This window comes from Mizuhopecten yessoensis, unplaced genomic scaffold (genome assembly GCF_002113885.1).
Source record: "Mizuhopecten yessoensis strain PY_sf001 unplaced genomic scaffold, ASM211388v2 scaffold10867, whole genome shotgun sequence".
NCBI classification, from domain to species: domain Eukaryota; kingdom Metazoa; phylum Mollusca; class Bivalvia; order Pectinida; family Pectinidae; genus Mizuhopecten; species Mizuhopecten yessoensis.
The window spans coordinates 1,064,420-1,087,422 of NW_018408761.1; the positions used below are offsets into that span (position 1 = coordinate 1,064,420).

Sequence of the window (23,003 nt, forward strand, 5' to 3'; positions counted from 1 at the left end):
CTAACGGAAACCCTTCCAGACGTCATGCTGAATGTCATTCTAGGGCTCCAACGCAGCGCCAAGACCGATTTTTGCTCATACAGGAAAGGGTCACAGGTTCAAGACTGCCACAGCTTTACTAAATGACCTCCTAAATGCTTCTGGTACCCGGGTAGCCACTCAGACAGTCAGGATGCTGGTTTAAGGTCACATAGACCAGCAATACAAGTTCCCTTAACTGCCCGCAATGTTAACGACCGATTAGATTGGACCCAAGCTCACAGCACTTGGACTCTTTAGGAATGGGAACCAGTTCTTTTTACTGACGAGTCCAGATTCTGTCTCGACTTAACCGATAGGCACGTTGAGTATGGCGGCAACCTGGGGAGAGGTTCCAGACAGGTAACGTTGTGGAACATGACCGATATGGTTGAGGTTCAGTGATGGTGTGGGGAGGCATAAGCCTTCGTGGGAAAACTGACCTCCGTGTCTTCCATAATAATGGTACCGTTACGGCCCGGGTTTGCTGCCATGAAATCCTTGATGCCTATGTCAGACCCTATGCTGGGGCTATCGGCCCCGACTTCATCCTTATGCACGATAATGCTATAGGCTATACTCAAGGCCACATAGAGCAAGGGTGACTGAGCAGTATATACAGCAAGAGACTATTCAGTGAATGGATTGGCCAGCCCGCTTGCCGGATCTTTGTGTGTGACATGCTGCAGACAGCTCTCTCTGCCAGAAATGTTCGGCCAAGAACACTCCAGAAGCTGGGAACAGCTTTGGTAGCTGAGGGGAACGCTATCCCACAAAACCGGATACGCGATCTAAAGCTGTAGTTGATGCTCATGGGTGTCACACTCGATACTAAAACAGTTTCTGTTTATTTAGGATGAGTTTTGTTCAATTAAAGTTTTTTTTAGTGAATACCTAGTTGTTACCAATTTTAAGGGTAACCCTTTTCCTGTGGCTCATTTTCCGACTGTAATTACGATTTTTGGAATTTTTGCATGCTGATGAATTAAAAGAATAATCAATTTTTCAAAATAATCTCAGTATAAAACAAATAAAATACAATATATTTGAAGACATTCACAAAGGCAGTTGATTGGTGATTTTTGATTATCAATACGACACAAAATTTGTATATATGTTTACATTTTACAAAAAGAATTCCTCATGTAAGAGTAATAAATTAAACAGTGGTAATAAGTCATTGATTTCTAACATATCATTCAATTTTATATATCATTCAATTTTATAATAGTCTGGTTATTTGTGATACACTCTTTAGACATCTCTGTGACAAATGTTTTTTTTTAAAATTACCTATGTACTTAAAAGCCAAATTTAAGTATAAAACAAACTCCAAATCAAATTCTATAAACTATTTTTAATCATGGAAAAAAAATCCCAGTATAGAAAAGTCTTGGACATTATCAAGTGGTTCTTATCCAATATACATTGTATAATTTAATTAAGATTATAATATGTATGTACCAACATTATTAACATGATAAATTATTGAAAAATTGGTAGAAAATATATAATTTTTACAAAACTTAGATGACACTAACAGATGAGGAACACACATACTGGTTTACAGCATATCTATTTTGTATGATAAGTTAAAACCTAAAGAAAGAAGAACCCGTAGTTTGTATGTATAGGAATAGATCTGTATCAAAGTAATCACTGAGTGAATACAAACAAGCAAGTAACCCAAACTTTCTCTTATTATACTACTGAATTGTCTGCGTGACACTAGCATGTACACTCTTCATCTCGTTTCACAAGATGGCCATAATTATCAGTAATCACATTCACTGTGGAAAAATATCTGCATGCATAGGCAGGTGTGTGGATTTACTATCAATAATAATAAACAAGTCAAGTGTAAAGGTAAAATAGTCACTTGAGTAGTCTAGTAAGAAGCGTTAAAATAGGTTAGATAATACATCCACATTCTCAGACTGAGAAACCAAACCAAAAGATATAGACTAGCTTACTTACATGATCAGCAAAATTTGATACACAATAAGATAAAAGTTTGCTATTAATCTTTCACAGAGATTGTGTGCAAGATGCATCCATGTGTGTTTTGGGAGGCTGCGATATGTTCGTGTTTGTCTCCTTGTGATAGTGCGGAACTGATGCCAACTTTATAGTGCTACCTCACTGAAACATACTGCCGAAGACACCCAGCAGGACACCCCACCAGGTCACATTATATTGACATTATAACGGGTGAACCAGTCGTCCCACTCCTAAATTGCTGAGCGTTCATCAGGAGTAGAAACTACCATTTTTACAGACTCTGGTATGTCTCGATCAGGGGACAGAACCCAAAGCCTTCCTCACAGGGGCGAATGCTCAACTAAAGGCCAAAAGTGAGGCATTGTCAAGGGAGGCATTAGGAAGATGAAAGTTAATCAGAAAGAAGAGAAAAGATAAGATCCCAAAATTTAGTCTCCTTTTGCCATCATGCAATGGGGGCAGCAGGTACAATTCTTACACCCTACCTGCAGGGACGACAATGGATCATCACAAAACCTAACAAACAGTTTTTGTAAGTCAATAAAAAAAAATCACAATATCCATAACTAACTTGAGAAATTAAACATGTATTTTAGAACAGAAATGTTCAGTAGCTCAAACTACACCTGACCTACCAAATTGATCACCACATACTATCAATCACAATAACACATGATATAGGTCCGTCTCTAACTAAGTCTGAGGGTTACCCACCAATCATTATCAATCTATCACAGATTCATATTAGGTATGTATACCTCTGCACTCGTTTCTTACAACTCTGAAAAACTTCATAATCAAAAGGACATTTCAGACATTAAGAATTCACTAAAACTAATCCAACGGAATCAAAATATATCCTAGAAATAAGATTGAATCAAATTATCAAAAAACATTGGTTATCCATTAAATGTTTACTAATATATATAGTTGGTCATCATAGCTACCAAGTAAAAAGTTATGGTCAACATAACAAGCTGATAATAAATCAGGAGGATTCATTGAATATGTTCTCAGTAGAATTATGGATGATTCTAGTACATACCAAGAACTGTAAGTCAAAGGCTAACTAATACCCCCACTCCTATATAAACCAGAACTGTAATCTAAAGGCTTACTAATGTAAAGCTATATATACTCCCACCAGTAATGAGTTAATCACTATTTTATTAAAAACAAAAAAATGAAATAACAAAAAAATTAAACAAGTATTTCGCACCGATCCACCTGTTAGTTTAGGAAGAGTTGCATGGACAAGTGTTTCGCACAAAGGGGCATTACTCCACCGAAAAGAGTTGAAATCCCAAATTAAAATGCCGGTGCACAACTACATAAGATACTGATCATTCATGCAAAGTTTCAATGAAATCCACCTGTTCGTTAAGGAGGAGTTGTGCGGACAAGTATTTCACAAAAAGGGGCATAACTCCATCAAAAAGGGTCCAAATCCCAAATTAAAATGCCGATGCACAACTACATACATTGCAAAGTTTCAATGAAATCCACCTGTAAATTAAGGAGGAGTTTTCCGGACAAGTATTTTGCAAAAAGGGACATAACTCCATCAAAAAGGGTCAAAATCACAAAAATGCCAGTGCACAACTACATAAAATACTGATCATTCATGCAAAGTTTCAATGAATTCCACCTGTTAGTTAAGGAGGAGTTGCATGGAGTAGTATTTCGCAAAAAGGGTCATAACACCATCAAAAAGGGTTGAAGTCCACAAGTAAAATGCCAGTGCACAACTACATAAGATACTGATCATTCATGCAAAGTTTCAATGAAGTCCACCTGTTAATTAAGGAGGAGTTTTCAGGACAAGTTACTGTGGACAGACAGACAGACAGACAGACAGACAGGGTGATTCCAGTATACCCCCCCTAACTTTGTTGCGAGGGTATAGTATAATTATGTATTCCTACAGTTCTCACTCAAACTGAGATATGCCATGTCCACAAAGAATAGTTTTGATGACATTCTACTCAAACACAGACACATCCCGTCCTGACAGAATAGTTCTGATGACATTCTACTCAAACACACACACATCCCGTCCTGACAGAATAGTCCTGATGACATTCTACTCAAACACAGACACATCCCGTCCTTACAGAATAGTTCTGATGACATTCTACTCAAACACACACGCATCCCGTCCTGACAGAATAGTCCTGATGACATTCTACCCAAACACAGACACATCCCGTCCTGACAGAATAGTCCTGATGACATTCTACTCAAACACAGACCCATCCCGTCCTGACAGAATAGTTCTGATGACATTCTACGCAAACACAGACACATCCCGTCCTGACAGAATATTTCTGATGACATTCTACTCAAACACAGACACCTCCCGTCCTGACAGAATAGTTCTGATGACATTCTACTCAAACACAGACACATCCCGTCCTTACAGAATAGTCCTGATGAATTTTTCACAATAAGAAGTTCTCACTCAAATCTAGACACATCGCGCCCATACAGAATTGTCTTTAACCAATCCAGTGGTACCTGCATCCTCAGTCTCCAGCTTCCAAGTCGTGTGAGATAGGCCGACCGCCATAGTAGCCAGGAGGTAAACCCTGGAATCATCACAAAAATAAATATTCTCACCAGAAAGCTCTAACATTGAAGCCACCTTACACATATTTAATCTTTCAATCAAAATAGATCGTAAAACAATAGGCCCAAAGGGGTGGGCCTTCATGCTCACACAAGATTTATGACCTAATCGGTAATGAAGAGCTAACACTTTAAAAGCCACTAATATCATAACACCTAAACAATCTTGTTTACACCATTATGATCATACTGAAAGTTCAAAATAGTCTTTCAAGAAGCCTTCCATGGTATTAAACCATAATAGATTTCAAATTGGCCACAAAATAACATCAACTTGTCCAGAACACTAATCAGTTCCAAAATGTTTGGACGAAACCACTTCAGGAGAATTGGTCAGGACTATGTGCTGGTTATACCCACAAAGTTTTGGTAAACTGGTTTGGTAAAATTGGAATTTCAGATTGAAATGTTAAAAGGTTAACAAACAACGGACAAAAGCAGAAAGCAATAGCTCACATGAGGTAATGACGAGAAAGAACAGTATTTTAAACTTCATTTTTTTCAGCATTAAAGTGGTGAATATGTGAATCCTACCTTGCATCTTGACCTGTGGGACATCAGTCAGAGCTTGGTACCGACCGATATAGGCCAACATTCCCATGCTCTGGAACTTGAAAGGCTCGGTTGTGGGATCAGCTTTAGCTAGCTGTGCTGATAAGTATCTTCCTTCCCTCTCAGCAACCTTCAAAAATTGGCTTCCATTAACACTAAAAAAACATTGCACTCCTACAAAACCTATAATTTATCTACTAAGCAAACAAGATTGAATGTTTTCACAGGGTTTGTCACTCAAAAGACCCAATTTTCTTCACCTAATTCTTAAAAATAAGATGTTTCAATGAAATAGCACCTTGTTTTAAGTGTCTGACTATTTCAGATTATTGGAACAGCTAATGTTGAAAGTGGCACTTTTTAAAAACTATAAATGTCTTCCACTCTGTAAAACAACATTCAGTTGTTCAAAGTTATCGGAAAGGCAATCGATATGACAACATGACTCTAACTAAGCTACCAATATTGGAGATTACCTGTGCAGTACATGGAAGGGGCATGGTTTCTATATCGGCACAGTCCCCGAGGGCAAACACACTCCTGGTGGAATCACCCAATACATTCAGGTACTCGTCTGTCAGTATCTAGCAGAAACATATCATACTGTTTGGAATCAAAATGTAACAAATGCTTATTTTATAGATCAAAATCAAATTTATCTAAATCAACCAGACTCAACAAATCCTCTTGTTTATTCCTCATTAACAATCTTATTATTAATTTTCTTACATTTCTGAAACACACCATCTGCAGTACAAGGAACCTCAACCTCAATTTCCAATCCCTCCCAGGATGCGTTTCTATCCCCTCCGTATGTCTCAGTAAACGAAACTTATTCCATTTCAAGATTATTGGAAAAAACATATTTGCATCACATGATTATGTGATGAAATTATGAATTTATATCTTTTCATCATCTTCCACGAACACACCTTTAGCAAGAATGTGATTGTTTTCATAAGAATATTATGTCAGATTATTTTTTCAGAAAGATTTGTGAGCCAACAGTCCCATATATAAACATTATCTTTATTACATTCGGTGTGTTTTGTGGGGGGTTTCATGCGATTCATTATGCGGTGTAGTGGTCAGAAAATCTAAAATAAATATGAATAATGATGTTCTTTCAGTTGAATGATAAAGATATGGACTATTGTAGATATCTTAGTAATTTCAAAAGTAATGCAATAATTGATTTATCTTTTGAATTTAAACTCCTTCTGCAAGTAATTTGAGTTGAGACGTACATACATATACCTGGTAAATGTTTTTCCTGGTGTTAGTCACCTGGAGATCATAGAAATGAGTACAGTGTAGCTAAAGAAACCCTGGGACAGATCAGTTAACTGTAACTGCTCAGCAATAACAAACTTTAAAGTTTGGATTAACCTACCTGTCCTTGTTTATTTTTAGGGACGTCCAGGGACTTAACAAAAGGTCTGGGAGCCACACCCGTGCTCCAGACCACCAGACCACAAGGCAGTGTACTGCCATCCGTCAGTACTACCCTGTCTGACTTTACTTCTGTAAATTATAGAATTTCATAATTATTTTATAAACTGTAAAAAACATCTTTTAAATACCATGTAAATATTTCTAAGTGTCGACTTATTTCACACACTTAACTGCAGTTTCTTATTTAAATGAAAATTGTAACATAAACTGTACACACAATGTTAATATGGACCAATTAATATTAGTTTCATCACCTTTTTTTTATATACACTGTACTTAAATTCAAAACTACATCTATACTTATGGAGTCAAAATTACCATTCAAAAACAAGAAATACCAAAATAGCATATTTTTAAATATTCAGACACTTCTCAATTTTAAAATTTATAATTATTTACAATTCATTGAGAGAGTTCATCAGATTTGATCCACAGGGCAAAGATGTTCAGTTCTGGTCTGGTGCCATTAACTTAACCAGATAAAATTAAACTGGACGAGAGGTGTAACTGGTGCCATTACCTTGATTAAGTGAACCTTACCTGTTACAGATGATTGTAACAGGGTAAACCTGTTCCGCTCCCTGATCTTCTTTTCTGCATACTTTCTGAGGCGTTCATCAAAGGCACCAAGGATCTGGTTGGATTCAATGAGCGTGACCCTGACCTCATATTGCTTCTGTTTGTACAGTCTAGATACGTCCTACATAATTGAAAAGGTAATAACTTATTCCTTTTTCTACTCACTCATAACGAATCTCTAGGACAAACTCCTTTTGAATCTCCTTTGTTAACAAAGGTTAATCAGCACTGCTATAACATGTACGTATTTTAGAATTTAGATAAAAGACTGAAGTGGTATGGTATTCATTACTTTTGTAGATAATCATGCTTTTAAGACATCTCTGGGTTCTAAATACAGTGTTACCTTTTTAATCTGAGGAAAGCTAATGTATTCTAATGAGTTTTGGGTAACTATTTCAGGAACTAAATAGCTATCAAGTGGATATAAACTATTAGTCATTAATGGGGGAAAATATGTCACATTCAGTTTGGAAAATAATGTATTCAAATTTTCCAGGAATAACTGTAGTCTGTTGGTTACCTGTTCCACAAAGTCATACAACTCTGCTCCAAACTCCACTCCTGTTGGTCCACCTCCCACTATGACGAAGTGTAACAGACGCTTCGCCTCTTCATAGTTAACTCCAGGCTGTGTTGACAACTCAAAGTTAGATAGAATCTGGTTACGTATCTTCCTGGCATCTGCAACTTCCTTTATAAAACAAAGTTGTGTGGATTTGTTAATATGATATATAAGACAGTAATAAGCTTAAACATCAACATGACTTATTTTAAAAAGAAATAAAACATACTTATTATGCAATATATTTGAACAAGTACCACAATGATAAGTTCAACCAAGGGAAAATTTTACAGATGTAGAGAAAATTAAGTTCATAAATTTTAAAAGAAAATATAGCAAAATTTCAAAAATATGATATTTAAGTCACTGCATGTTTCTTAATACAGAAAAGATACAGACTCACAATTTCTAATCCTGATGCATTGTGCTATTACATTATTGTGAGCAATGGAGCAAAATGGTTTTGAAGGCAGAACTGATGTTCTATCAGTAAAGAACAGATGCTAAAATAACAAAAATTAAGTTATAATAAATAATAAGTTATAATACGGAACTGAAAGAAATTATTCAACCTCAGACTTCATACTCGGTCATTATCACTCTTGCAGGTCCATGTAACAATGTATCAACTTCATCAACAGTTCATAATTATTTTCCGACAGGAAAACACTGTCTTCTATAGATCTCTCTACCATAATGTATCGTGTAATTACAAAATACAGGGAAGGCAATATTTCTAAGGCAACTCTACCTGAAAAATTGAGCTGCTGTATAAAGAAAGAGGGATAAAGATAGAAGTATACCTTAAGGAAGAAAGAGTTTTCTATGACCCCAGGTATATTGAATGTGTTGCTGAGTGCTCCAACGCCAATGACAAGCTTGTCATAATCAAGGTTGTAAGTTAGGTCGGATTTCAGAACACTCTCACATGTTATCTGTTTCTTCTCCATGTCCAAACTCCGAGCATACGACAGATGGAAATGGTCAGTCTGTCGGAATCCTGTGTTCCTCACCGGCTCAATGATTGATCTGACAACACATGACACATAAATAACTTCAGAGGTTGCTAAATCAATGAAAATGTCATCACTATTGGATATTTACATTGGATGTTAACTTTCAACACTGTTCTACATCAAAGTGTTACTGTGTACCAGGATATTTTCACCGCTGTTTAATTTTTTGCTTTTATCACCCTCTTTAACAAGGACAAATCTATTATTACAGCGAAGATAGGTATAGACAACATAAAATACATGGTAATTTTATGTCAAGGGCGAAATTTACACTGGGAGAAAATAGAAATAGAAAATTTCCTGGTATACAGTATTAAAATCAATAATTTCAGAATTAATTTGAATAAACTAACACAGACTTAAATTACATTGAAAATAATGGGGTGGTTCAAATGAACTGTGATTGCTATAACATAGCTGAGAGTATTATAATGTCAATATATAAAAGCGATCATGCATCCTTAATTCAAATTATTTTCCTGATTATTATGGTCATTACTTCAAATACTTTTTGAAGTAATTAATTGTTGAACTGTACCTGAACTCCAAGGTCCCGACTGTGGTGCTTGCCAGCAGTGGGGTGAACAGGAAATGGTTACGTGGACTCACCACTACCACATCAAACTTTTTCTTGTCTATGGACTTAAGGACAGCATAACTGCCCCACCCTGACCCAAGGATCACCAACTTCTGTCTCCCAGTTGAGGAACAGTAGGCTCTCACCTGTGAGTTATCATGGGAACTTTGACCTTGAACGGTTTTCATGTTAACAACAATTATATTTTGCCTTGACCTTAAACAAAATGTTGATGTATAGATATTTCGCAATCGTCCAGATCTCCCAATTTGTGAAAGTTTTCTTTGAAATATATTAGTTGCCATGGTGTCAAAGAATATTTCCACCTCAAATATAATAGTATATCACAGTTCTAAAAAATTGCCTCCCTTGATGTTTTGGAAAGTCCTTAGGTTAATCTCATGCACCATCAGTCTACCGGAAGCAGCATCTGTACATACACTAGAACATAGTGCCACTGTCCTAAATCCAGGCGACCTTCTTCCACCTAAGCATGATAAAGAGGGAAAAAATAAAAATAATAATTATCTTGTGTATACCGAAATCTATGTATGAAAGTAATTATAAAAAATTATAGATGTGTAAAATGAATTTTTAAATGACATTATTAACAGGAAATTCACAAATAGTCAAAGTAATGTGCATTTCTTGCTTGGACAATTACCTTCTCGTCTAGTCTTTCCAGTAGATGGTTAATAAGTTAGACACATTCAATTTCCCGGGTACATGTTCAAGCTGTTACCCTTGTTTCCAGCAGAATGAGTTACTTTTCCTTAATATTTTCACATCATTTCATTTTGCAAATGTTTTCTGAGCTCCAGCAATCATAATCTACAAAGCAATACAGCACAGCTTATTTAATGCATTTATGCTTTTTCACACAGACAGAAGTGCCCTAAAGTCGATATATCTCAAAACTAACTTGCTGGAAGACTGCTTTTCTCTCATACAAAATTAAAACAGCGTTTTACTTTCGTTAATCTGTGTTTTTAATCTTTCGCTTGCCATCAGGTGCATTGCTGTTTTCCCCTTTGTAAAAGTCTTTCAACATGACGACAGATTTGTCTCCCATTACTCCACTGATACACTGAAAGCTGGGCCCAAGGGTAGGTAACTCATCCTCATTGACAGACAGAACTGAGCCACATCCTCCAAATCTGTCATTGGCACATCCATACACCACCAGGGGGACCCCTACTTGTCTGAGCGCACCGGCACACATCACACACGGCTCCACAGTCACATAAAGGACACTCTGTCCGAAGACCACCTTGGGATTCATATCACGATGGACACACCAAGACAACACCTGATCAATGGCAACAATTTCTGCATGTCGTGAAGCATTCTTTGTCTCATTCACTTCATTCCTACCAACACCTATGACTTCCTCTCCTCTGTACACAAGAATACAGCCTACAGGCACTTCCTTACTCTTAAGAGCATCTTCAGCATAATCAAAAGACTTTTCCATCCACTTCTGATGAATTTCATCCATACTGAAATAAAATCTACATATTTCTGACAAAATTCTATTGCATCAATAAGATTTTAAAAGACATATTTTAATAAAAATAATTAATATGAAAACATCAATATCTATTTAATCTATTTAAATAAATGTGGAAAAATACTGATGGATCTGCTCCAGTTGAAATTAAAACTTTTTCTTCTGACACATTTTTCATGAAGCCAGAAGTTATTTTAAAAAGGACAAGAAATCCTTAAAAAGTCAATTATCAATGAATTCTGAAAAATGCACCTTTATGAAAAATATCAGTTATCAATTGTGACCTTTAGTACAAATACAGGTGTGTAGCTGCCCATTCGCTCGTAACGTAGGAGAATCTACCAAATTTTCAACAACACAAATATACAAAAACATGTACTGCTTGTGGCATACTGAATTAAATGTATCTTGATACGAACATTAACGTCACAGTAGTCGTTAGACTACTGAATCAGAGATCTCGAGTTCGGAGACATATATTGACCTCAATCTGTGATATCTGCTCCAAACACAAACTGTTTTAAAAATAGACTAGACAAGTTTTAGGAAAATCAAGAGCTGATTTATAATTACAGAGCCAAACTTTTAATATGAACCTTAATCAAAATTTAACGGAACTTAACTGTCTATATTATTTTTATTACATTGTTCATTTTGTTTACATCATTAGTATTATTATGTACTATATGTTGTACGATTTTGAGTCCAGTGAAGAAGGTTATTCAAATCCTGTACCGGAATACCTAATCTTAATATAATGATTACAGAAGGGGGATAACTCTTCAATATTATGTGCTACCGACCTCCTTAATTTAAATTAGTTTACCTAAACATACATACACAGTTTGCACGTTAGATCAGCTTAATATAAATTTCTATTAAACAAATTAAATGCAGTTACATCATAAAAGGTGCAGAACCTTCCGATGTCCTTCTTCGTGACCTGCAAAGCAACGCTGTAAAGAACGGAAGTGACGTACTTACAAGGCTTCTATGTAGGCAAATTTCAATGACGTGAGCACAAGGAGGAACCGAGGGAATAACAAAATGCAACTTACTACAGCGTAAACCCTTCAAAAACTTTTGCATAAAGCAATTATAGATTGCATCGCACCGTGTGATGATGAATACGTTTGTGGTAAGTATCTTAACAACGTAAAATAACCAGTTCAGTGGTCGTACCAAAATGTCGGTGCATTATGAAGTGCTTATAAGGCGATTGACGCATGATCCGGCTAGCACACGATATTTGTTTACACTGTACATGTGTTTATTTGAGTGATGATTGTATTTTAGCCAGTTTGTTATTCTTTTAATGTATGCACAAATCCTGTTTTTCATTAATTAATTGGTAATATTCGATAACACCGCAAGCACTAATAATCCTGTATAACAGGTTGGTAGTTAACATCGTTCTTAGGACGCACTGGATCCTCTCAAATCAGGGTATTAAACAAGAAATCGTTCCAACTTCGCATATTATTACTAGTGATATAGAAAGGATTTTTTGAACTTGAAATGTAAATGTTATCATATTTTTTGTGTGTGTTTCTGGTAGTAAAATTAGGTATGAATTGTAAAAAAATAATATAAAACAACATGGAAAGTAATCATTGCAATGCCATTTCAGAAGAGACATTGGAGAGATATAACTTAACAAGTCCTAAAATGTGAAATTAAACTTTTAATTATAGGAGGAAAATGGAAGGGGAAAGGTTTTCTAGTATAGTGCCAGTAGTGTGATTTAACTTTTTAAGTGTATACAGCAGTGCACAGGACTGTATTATATATTATATGATTAATCAGTGTGATAGTAAAACTTGTATTCAATTATTTAAAATATGATATCATTAAAACTTTACACCATCAACATGAAGTCAAAGCTTAAATGCATTTCATTTATTATGTCTTAAATTTGTAGACTCATCCAAGTGTCAGAATTAAAGGAACAGAGAACAACTATAACCCTGCTCCCTGCTATGACCAGCTGTGTTCTAACAAGAGTGCACATATGCACTGTCCATTTTGTATAAAGTCGGACATCTACCAGGATCCAGTAATACTGAAGGCTCATTACAGGGTTAAACATGTTGACAAAGGCATAGACTTTGCTGGTAAATGTATTTTCATATTATTTCAAATTACAGGTAATTCTTAACAGGAAATCAATCAAACATGTTACGGCCATGAAAAAATAAAATGTTAGCACTATAGTGTGTTGATCAGCATTTTCTTAAAACTATTTCATTCTGATTTCAACAGCTACTGTAAATAACTCCTTGTACACATATACCTAAAAAAATGTCGAAAATGTCTCCTTAGTTTTAATGAAAGGAGTGTAATGAAATACCTGTAAATTTTGTATTTAATAGGTCTAAAGATTCTACGGTGTTGTGATCACTGTGACATTGTTGGTGTGATCAAAGGAGAGAAGAAGTTCAAAGGAGCACACTGGCATTGCTATAGGTGTAGAAATGGGTTCAACAGGAGAGACGAGGCTATCAAACACTACAAAACCCACTTCCGAAACCCACAGACAACCTTTCAGATACAGGTTGCGCAGGTGTGTATGAAATAAAAGTAGAACAGGTGTGGATGAAATACAGGTAAAACAGCTGTGATTGTTTGTTACAGGTGAACAGGTGTGTATGATACAGGTGCTCCAGTCAGTACAAGAGTTATTGCCCTTTTCTCAATGTCCATCACTTCTGTTAGATCTATGTATTTCATATTACCATTGTCAAATTTTGTACGTGAGTTCCTCATCTGCCCATATCTTGCCAAGTATCAATTATAGCTAGGCATGGATATTTACCTATTACTGTAAAACACATTAGATTCTGATTGGTAAACATTCTGTGTATACTTTAGCATCATACAAAGGTCATGGTGGGAATTGGTACTTGGCAAGAGTTGGTTGGTAACCAGTACCTCTTCGGATGATGAAGGGCCACATACTGACTTATGGCCCTTTGTTCATTTGTATACGCCTGTCAAATTTGACGGAAGTATTATGGTATGGGGTTGTCCGGCCGGCGTAAACTTTCGTTTGTGCGGCAATCTCCTCCTACATTTTTCAACCGATCTCTTTGAAACTTGGTATACATTATAATCATGATATGAAGTTATGTTAAAAGAATTTTGATTCGACAATTTTTCCAAAAGTTATTGCTCTTTGTTCATTTCAGTATTTGATTTTTTGTAGGCTAAATAATCATGATATGTTGTTGTGTTTCCTTGAAAAGAATTTTGATTCAACAATTTTTGCAAAAGTTATTGCCCTTTGTTTATTTCAGTATTTGTTTTTGTCCGGCAATCTCCTCCTACATTTTTCAACGGATCTCTTTGAAACTTAGTATACATTATCATCATGATATGAATTTGTGTCTCCCTTAAAAGAATTTTGATTCAACAATTTTTGCAAAGGTTATTGCCCCTTTGTTCATTTCAGTATTTGTTTTTTGTTCAGAGATTTTCTTCTACATTTTTTAGTAACCACTTTTAAAATGATGCAGATCTTATTTCAATGTAAGAAAGTATATAACATTATATGGCATTCGACGGGCGTATATTGTTCCGCCCCGCGGTACTCTTGTTGCTGCCTTAGCTTGCCTTGAGATGGGGTCTATGGAATGCTTGCAATACTTTCTTTGCCTTGCTAAACAAACTTATTCCTTAAGTTGTTCTTTACCTCTTTATTCCAGGAAGTGAACAATCCTAGTTCTGGCTATTGTGACAGTACAGCAACTATAGACCAGGGAGGCATATCTATACACCCGGCCCTGACAGAGGCCGTGATGTCCTCAAGTCTGGCACAGGAACAAGGTTGGTTATACACAACTCTCATATACACACACAAAACCCTTACACTAAGTTACAGAGGCTGTGATGTCACCAAGTCTGGTATAGTAGTAAGGTAGGTTGTACACAACTCAGATATTTATACCCACAACCCTTACAGAGGCTGTGATGTCACCAAGTCTGGTATAGAAGTATTAAAGGTAGGTTGTACACAACTCAGATATTTATACACACACAACCATTACAGAGGCTGTGATGTCACCAAGTCTGGTATAGAAGTATGGTAGGTTGTACACAACTCAGATATTTATACACACAACCCTTACAGTAAAACAATAAAAAAAAGACTTTTGGTTATGTTGAACTTTAATAGAATGCTAAATCTATACCAACCTCAATTGAAGGTTTCAAAGTACTAACTGGACAAATGATTGAATTATTGTACAGGTTTGATGAGCCAGTCCCACCAGGTGACTGTACCCAATGGTAAGGTACCAGAGGGCTCTGTCCATGTGTCCGTGGCTGCCAACGAGACTGTGGACAGTTCAGACGGCCAGACACATCACATTATGATCATACAGGAGGAACCATTGGAAAACAACAGTAGTACCTACACCACACAGATCATCACCAGTGAGGTAACTCTAAAAATCTCTATAAAACATAAACTCCATTTACACAAGATCATCACCAGCAAGGTATTAAAGAGGAGTTTATAAAAATTAACTCCTATTTCTTGACACAAGATTCATATCTAGGACCTCACATCAGAGATGAAGGTGCTGTATAGTTATCACAGTGTCTGTCCGACTGTCCCTCATCCACGCTTTTGCTTTAAACGATTCTCACTGAAGCCAGAAGTCCAAAATTTAGAAATTTTACATGGTAATTTTTACCAACATTTCACAAAATTATTCATAGATGATGATGATCAGAATCTAGACCTAAAAAGGGACTGTCACCCCAAAATTAGGTGGGAGTTCAGCAAGGGGTCACCTATTAGAACAAACCTTCAAACCACATAATTACTGGTAGATTAAGACAAAATGTTCTTGTTGAACTGTATGCCCACAGTGACACTGAGGGACACTTGACCTACTGAGCTTTTGTTTATATGAAGATGAAGCGGTGTATGATTCATAGTTGTTTCCACAGATCAACGTTTGGTTCCCATCAATTGACTCTATACAAGGGTATTTTACAGCTTATAGTAAGCATTACATTGCTGCTGATCTACAGTTTGTTTGTGGATATTGTAGGATGTGAGGATGGTTGAGGAAAAGGAGCAGTCTAATCACCAAAACGCAGCCAACAAACTGGAGGAGTTGCAGCAGAAATACCAACAGCTGGAGGCAGAAAAGGATGAAACAGAACGCATACTGAGAACTGAAATTCTCTCTCTCAAGTCACAGGTAAGAGAGAGCCATTCCGCTTGGTAAAGGTGTTATAGATAACATAGAGATTGGTGTTATAGATATCAATATATGTTTGTGTTTTGTCTATCCGTGTAGTAATTAACTTTTTTAATGAAACAACAATATTTTAATCATACTTACCAGTAGGTAGTTAACATGAACTTACTGATCATTGGACATATATAAGGATTGGGTCTGCACTAGTTATGGGCTGATGATCGATTATTTCCGTTTTGGATTATCAATTACAAAGGGGGGGTTTCCAACTTTCCCTCTCCTTTGGTTTCAATTTTCCTTTGGTGAGGTGAAGACCTAAACCTTATCACAACAAAAACATCCATAAAAATTCAAATGAGCACTTGGTTCGTTTTTCGTAGAAGCATAAAACTGAAATTCTCAAAAAGAATTTGGAATTTGTTGTGAACTAACATGCACTGAAAGGTTTATTGAAGACTTGCAATGAATTTCATTACCAATTGCCTGTAATCAGGTACATTGCTTTTGGTGGACGCCAGGGAGGTGTCTTATGCCCTCACCTTTTTGGGTACATAGGGTACTTTGTTGTGCGAAATGAATACTTTCCACCACTTTTTAAGACAGAAATTTTGCATATGTATTTGAAACAACACCACTTCTTTATACTATGAAAATTTTTGGTATACAAGAATTATAAGAATGAAAAATCCTATATTTTACATTAAAATTTTCAAAAAATGTTTGATTAAACTCACATTCTACAAAATGATTGATTAAACTCATATTCTACAAAATGATTGATTAAACTCATATTCTAGATGATAAAATATCATTAAAGCACTACATGAAAGAAAATGTTCTTTCCTAAGTATTACGATGCAAAAAATACGATTTTGTTTTCTCCAGAAAAATACTTTCAGGCTGATATTCCGTTTTTCGACCCCTATGCTGTAGTAAGGTTAATTAATCATCTAAAAAATTAGTAGAGTGATTCAAAGTAATAGCATCAGATAAAAGGATTGAAAACAGTTAAAACAACAGCATAAATCTCGTAGTACTTCTGAAACAAAAGTTATGAGGGGGCAGGCTCCTATGTAAATTTAACAAAGCTGGAAATAGTCCCTTTCATAATCGGTACATTTTATTGAACTTGAGTGTCAAATGTATACAATGTAAACTTGTATTGAAAATCATTTGATTTCATTTAAACAAAAATCAAAACTATCTTAAAGTTTTTTGTAATGCATTCATCATAAAAAAGGAAACCTAATGTACAGACTTTATTTACTTACTCTGTCTATTGATGTGAAAATACATTGTAGTGTTGTCACTTTATTTGGGCGTTCTTTCTCATATACATGCATACTAATAAACTGGTTGTGATTTTAAACTGATTGCCCATCACTAGTATGCATTTATATGATCAGTTTTGTTTGACCATGGATGTGGTTTATGTTGATAGTTTGACTGTGGAGTTGATATTTATATATGAATATTAATTTTATTTTTTGTCAATGGAATACAATTGAAGTACGTTTTTTTTTCGACAATTGGTATGTATTGTAGTTTGACCGTGGAGTTGGTGTATATTTTTAGGTGGAGTCCTTTGAAAAGGAGGTACTATCCTACCAGAAGCGTGAGGAAGAGCTCCTTGAGCAGGTCAGCGTTCCACTGGACCGTAACATTGAGACCCTATTAAAGAACATGGAGACTCAGCACAGGGACCTACTCCACCAACAGCTCCTTGTCATCAAGCGGGAGTACAAGCCACAGACATTGTTGCCCAATGTTGTAATGGATGGGCAGGTCAAAACCTCGCCCAAGTCTAACTGCAACATTCAACGCTACATCATTGAGTGTAACCAGGAACAAGACTCGGATCCAGCACCAGATGAACTTGATGACCCCTCCAAACCGGGTGACTCAGATCCGGACAACGAAGCAGATAGTCCCACAGTTTTGATGGACACGGGCGAGGAATCATCTCTACAGGAGAATGTGGAGGATTCTACGATACAAGTTAGTCAAAGTGATGTCAATAAAGCCCTCCAGGACAGCATTTTATCAAATTTAGATAGCACCCAACAAGGAAACCTGAGCTTTCAGCTTGGTGGGGAAGGGTACTCCTACTGTGTGACACAGGCAGAGGAATCAGAGGGAAAAACAGACCCCAAAAACAACCCTCTTGTTGTGTGTATAGAATACCCCTCTGAAGTAACACTCACTCCTGTGGAAAACACATTCAAAGTTCTTGACAATTATAATGGATCACAGATAGTGCAACCAATGTCTATAGTCAATAAGGGAGATGCCTGTGGGGAGCCAGAGGCAAAACGGCAAAAACCATGCTGATAAACCATGTTGTACCATCCATTATAAAATCTTCCATTGTGTTGTTATAAATTCATATATTTATACCATTAATTGTATATTTGTTTATTATATCAGTTATTGACTATGGATCATGGAATATTTAAGACACCTACAATGCATCAACACTTTTATGTTCATATCATCTTCATGTTCTCGTTCATTGTAAAACATATTTTTGTATGTTTTGATATGTTTGTCATATATATAATTCAAATTAATTCATATGTCTTTGATATCCTGTGATCCAATAAATGCTATTGATAATAAACTACAAAACCATAGGGAAAATAAACAATATGTATTTTACAAAAACATAAGGCATTTGTATAGACAGACTAAATTGTATACAGACAGACTCAAGTTCCATTCATTTTTCATAGATCTCTTTGTTACCTCACCTTAACATATATCTCAGTAAAAATAGAAATAAAGACTGTGTCATGTAAAAGTGTTATTTTTCTGTAATTTAAGTCAATCATATCTTTAATGTCAATAACAAACTCGTTAATGTTTGTTTTTAAGTTAAAATGTGCAAAATGGCCAATGGTCCCTGCACTTTTTATTAGTGAAATATTTTTAATGTCAGTTGATTGGGCTGGATTAACCATTGTGCACAGCTAATTCACACTACTGATATATAGCATGAAGACCAAAGTTTACATAGAAACTATCACATCATTGCTATTCAGATTTAAAAAGAATATTTCATAAAATGTTTACTACAGACACTATATGAGTTAAGTAACACAACAATCCAGTATGTTTAGCTAAATCCTTACAATGTTCATGCTGTCGTGTTATCAAATCTAAATAATATTAAACTTTATACATCATCAAAGAAACAGCCTGATTGTGTTTAAAATACATCTCACAAATATTTCTATTTACTGTAGCAGAAGTTGATCTCCAGTTCTTTACTCATGGTTTTAGTTTTGTCCAAGCAATACATTTTTTTTTATTGCTTTTGCCTAGGTTTTTTTAAAAATTACAATGGGCGTCTTCAGGACATTTGTTTTAAGTGCCACCGATTTCAAATATAAGGTTAATTATTTAATGTGCTATTCCCTTAAAAGTGTCCAATTTTAGGTGTGAGCACTGTAAATACAATATACAACAGATTATGATAGGATGGCCTGTACAGATCTGTTTGTTCTTCCAGTTGATTTGCTTTGTGTTAAAATGAATTGCTTGCAGTTGTAATAAAAACTTCAGCTGGCACATGTATGATTTTCTAATACCACAGCAAAATTACTATGACAGAAATAGTGTATAAAGAACTGTAAATGAAACCAAAACAATCACTTATTTTACTGTTACCTCATCTGCATCTGAACTGAAAATATTCGACTTTGATTGTAGTTGTCAGAAAAAGGTATACAAATGTAATAAATTGATATCTTCATTACTTACTTTTATGAAATTAATGAGCTGATGATGTTTTCCTCTGCAGGCAAAACACTTGTCACTTGTGAATTCCACTCTAGTTTTTCTTACATACAGTAACTTCCCCCTAATTTTCTATATAACTGAAGCAAGACTGTGCCATGGTCTGACCGTTGATCAGGGAGCTCAGTTGGTTAAAGAGAACTCAAGGGTTAACATAGTCCGGCCATACTGTTTATTGTTGATTTCATACTATTTTACCCACAGAAGTTCTGCAATGTTTGTGTTTCTTTTCAGAAATGATTTTTTTATTGAAGCTATTGTCACTCAGGAAAACCGTTTCCAATGCATCATTATTTATTATATATATTGTAATTGGAATTGCAAATGCACTTTCTTGTTAATTGCATAATTTGTTAGACATACAAGTTAAAGTAATTTCCAGGAATCCACTCCATTCTGTTGATCCTGTCTAGGAAAAATGTATTTAAATCTTTTAATCACATTGACTTTTCATCAACAGTAAGTTGTATGTATTTAATGAATTTAATTTAATTACTTCCTGAATGATTTATTTAAACATACCAAAACGTATATGATACAACTATAATACAGTAGTTTGTTGAACAGGTATTATATGGTTTGACATGTACTCGATGGGGCCCTTCCGGAGTAATCAGTATTTTTAGCCCACCATCATCTAATGGTGAGCTATTCAAATCGTCCTGCGTCCGTGGTCGTCCGTCGTCAGTCGTCCGTCCTTGAACAATTCTTGTTATCGCTATTTCTCAGAGAGTACAAAAGGGATCTTTCTAAAATTTTATATGTAGGTTTCCTATGGTCCCTAGTTGTGCATATTTACTTTTGAGACTGATCAGAAAAACAAAATGGCTGACAGGCAGCCGTCTTGGATTTATGACAGTGACGGTTTGTTATCACTATTTCTTAGGAAGCACTGGAGGGATCTATCTCAAATTTTATATGTAGCTTTATAGGTCCCCTTGGTCCCTCGTTTTGCAGGTTTACTATTGAAACTGATCAGATAAACAAAATGGCCGACAGGCCACCATCTTGAATTGTGACATTAAAGGTTTGTAATTGCTATTTCTCAATATTTACTTAAGAGATCTTTCTCAAATTGGACATGTAGGTTCCCCTTGGTCTGTTGTTGTTCATGTTTTCTTTTGAGACTGATCAGAAAAACAAAATGGCCGACAGACAGCCATCTTGGATTTATGACAGTGAATGTTTGTTATCGCTATTTCTTAGGAAGCACTGGAGGGATCTATCTCAAATTTGATATGTAGGTCCCCTTGGTCCCTCATTGTGCAGGTTTACTATTGAGACTGATCAGATAAACAAAATGGCCGACAGGCAGCCATCTTGAATTTCGACGGTGAAGGTTTGTTAACACTGTTTCTCAATAAGGACTGAAGAGATCTCTCTCAAATTTGACATTTAGGTTCCCCTTTATCTGTAGTTGTGCAACAAAATGGCCGAAGGAATAACTAAACAGATCTTTCTCACATTGCAATAATCGGTTCTATTTCTTTCACATTAAGTACTGTACTAGTAAATATGTGAAATGACACTCACTTTGAAGGTCGTCTTTTATACACAGCAGTATTAAGTTTTGATCAAAAGTTACCTCAAGGTGCATTTACTGTTAACATCACTCAATCAAATAGATTAGAGAAAAAAAGAGAAAAGATCAAGCTGACAAAGAACTAATAAAGATGGTACAATGGTGGGTGCCAAGATCCCTCAGGGATCTCTCGTATTTAGCTTCCAGATCGTATCACGGTATGCGTTTCATTTTTCTTAATGAATTTTAAAATATGGCTAAAATATGGAGGAAAAGAGTATACATGTTGAAATTGTTTATTAAGTTGTTGATAGTAATTGATAAAGGTACTCTCAAGTATATTATTTAATTATTGAACCCATAGTTAATTACTTGATTATTGTGAGCCATTGGATAATAAACTTTGCTCATAAATTATTTGTTTTTCTTTACAATCATTTCTCCTTCCCTGCTCACCTTTATTACTTTTGCATGTCTATTTTTCTCCTTTTGTTCTGGCCAACCAAAACTGTGGTGCAGTAGTAGGTACAATGTCATTCAGACAAAAATGAAATATTAGTTACTGACAATTGCAAACTGATTTTCATCAGCACATTTTATTCATGAGTGGTTCATATTGACATAATTATAGGTACAACACACATTTTACGTACTTTCCTACAATCATTTACATGACACACCTTACTGCACACAACTGAAGCCACATTTCAACCAGGATCTTTGGTTTTGATACTACAATGTACAAGACTTGTTTACTTTATCGATTTGTAGTGAATTAGGATTTAGGGCGTTATGGGCCATTTTCGTCCAGATAAAAAGCAAACATTTCAACTTTAATTTACTGACCGTTTTCTGTTATAAGCATCATTTTGGTTAATTGGGGCTACCTTTCTTGGTGCACATACTTTCCAATGCACATGGGTAGATACCCTACCATAGCAACAAAATTGTGTTGATATGCAGAAAAAGCTTAAATATGGTGTTTTTGGACAGTTAGCATGCAGAAATGAGAGCCTTCACATGTGACAAACAAAACATCCTTACTACAAATGAACACTGGTATGAAAAAGGGTTTAAGCATGACAAACATTTGTTTGTTGCGTGCTGAGGGTTTCAAAAAATTGAAGAGTGTTTAGTTTATTTCCTTCAAAATGGTAAATTTCCAACCAAACTTTTGTTTGTCCGGCAATCTCCTCCTACATTTTTCGACCGATCTTTGAAACTTGGTATACATTATAAACATGATATGAACTTGTGTCTCCCTTAAAAGAATTTTGATTGACAATTTTGTTAAAGTTATTGCCCTTTGTTCATTTCAGTATTTGATTTTTTGTCCGGAGATCTACATTTTTGACGGATCTCTTTGAAACTTAGTAGGCTAAATAATCATTATATGTTGTTGTGTTTCCTTGAAAAGAATTTTGATTCAACAATTTTTGCAAAAGCTATTGCCCGTCGTTTATTTCAGTATTTGATTTTTGTCTGGCAATCTCCTCCTACATTTTTTAACGGATCTCTTTGAAACTTGGTATACATTATAATAATGATATGAAGTTGTGTCTCCCTAAA

At 35.5% G+C, this 23,003-nt stretch overlaps 3 protein-coding genes across 3 annotated transcripts; 1 reads left to right on the forward strand and 2 right to left on the reverse strand.

Annotated features, from left to right (window-relative positions):
• Positions 1–3,826: 3,826 nt before the first annotated feature.
• Positions 3,827–11,877, reverse strand: LOC110463105 (probable NADH dehydrogenase). Its single transcript, XM_021517452.1, has 10 exons — positions 11,803–11,877; positions 10,056–10,222; positions 9,353–9,878; positions 8,602–8,827; positions 7,757–7,927; positions 7,195–7,354; positions 6,593–6,723; positions 5,676–5,783; positions 5,182–5,329; positions 3,827–4,607 (listed from the first exon to the last, which is right to left on the reverse strand). The coding sequence occupies exons 3-10, from the start codon at positions 9,694–9,696 to the stop codon at positions 4,477–4,479; spliced, it is 1,419 nt and encodes a 472-aa protein (XP_021373127.1). The 5' UTR covers positions 9,697–9,878; positions 10,056–10,222; positions 11,803–11,877; the 3' UTR covers positions 3,827–4,476.
• Positions 10,235–11,856, reverse strand: LOC110463106 (tRNA-specific adenosine deaminase 2-like). Its single transcript, XM_021517453.1, has 2 exons — positions 11,822–11,856; positions 10,235–10,890 (listed from the first exon to the last, which is right to left on the reverse strand). Exon 2 carries the CDS (start codon positions 10,887–10,889, stop codon positions 10,368–10,370), a length of 522 nt encoding a protein of 173 aa, XP_021373128.1. The 5' UTR covers position 10,890; positions 11,822–11,856; the 3' UTR covers positions 10,235–10,367.
• Positions 11,878–11,888: 11 nt separating the features above from the next.
• On the forward strand, positions 11,889–20,952 carry LOC110463104. The gene is made up of 7 exons (XM_021517451.1): positions 11,889–12,039; positions 12,823–13,015; positions 13,274–13,464; positions 14,606–14,726; positions 15,150–15,340; positions 15,962–16,114; positions 17,690–20,952. The coding sequence occupies exons 1-7, from the start codon at positions 12,022–12,024 to the stop codon at positions 18,443–18,445; spliced, it is 1,623 nt and encodes a 540-aa protein (XP_021373126.1). The 5' UTR covers positions 11,889–12,021; the 3' UTR covers positions 18,446–20,952.
• Positions 20,953–23,003: the final 2,051 nt, after the last annotated feature.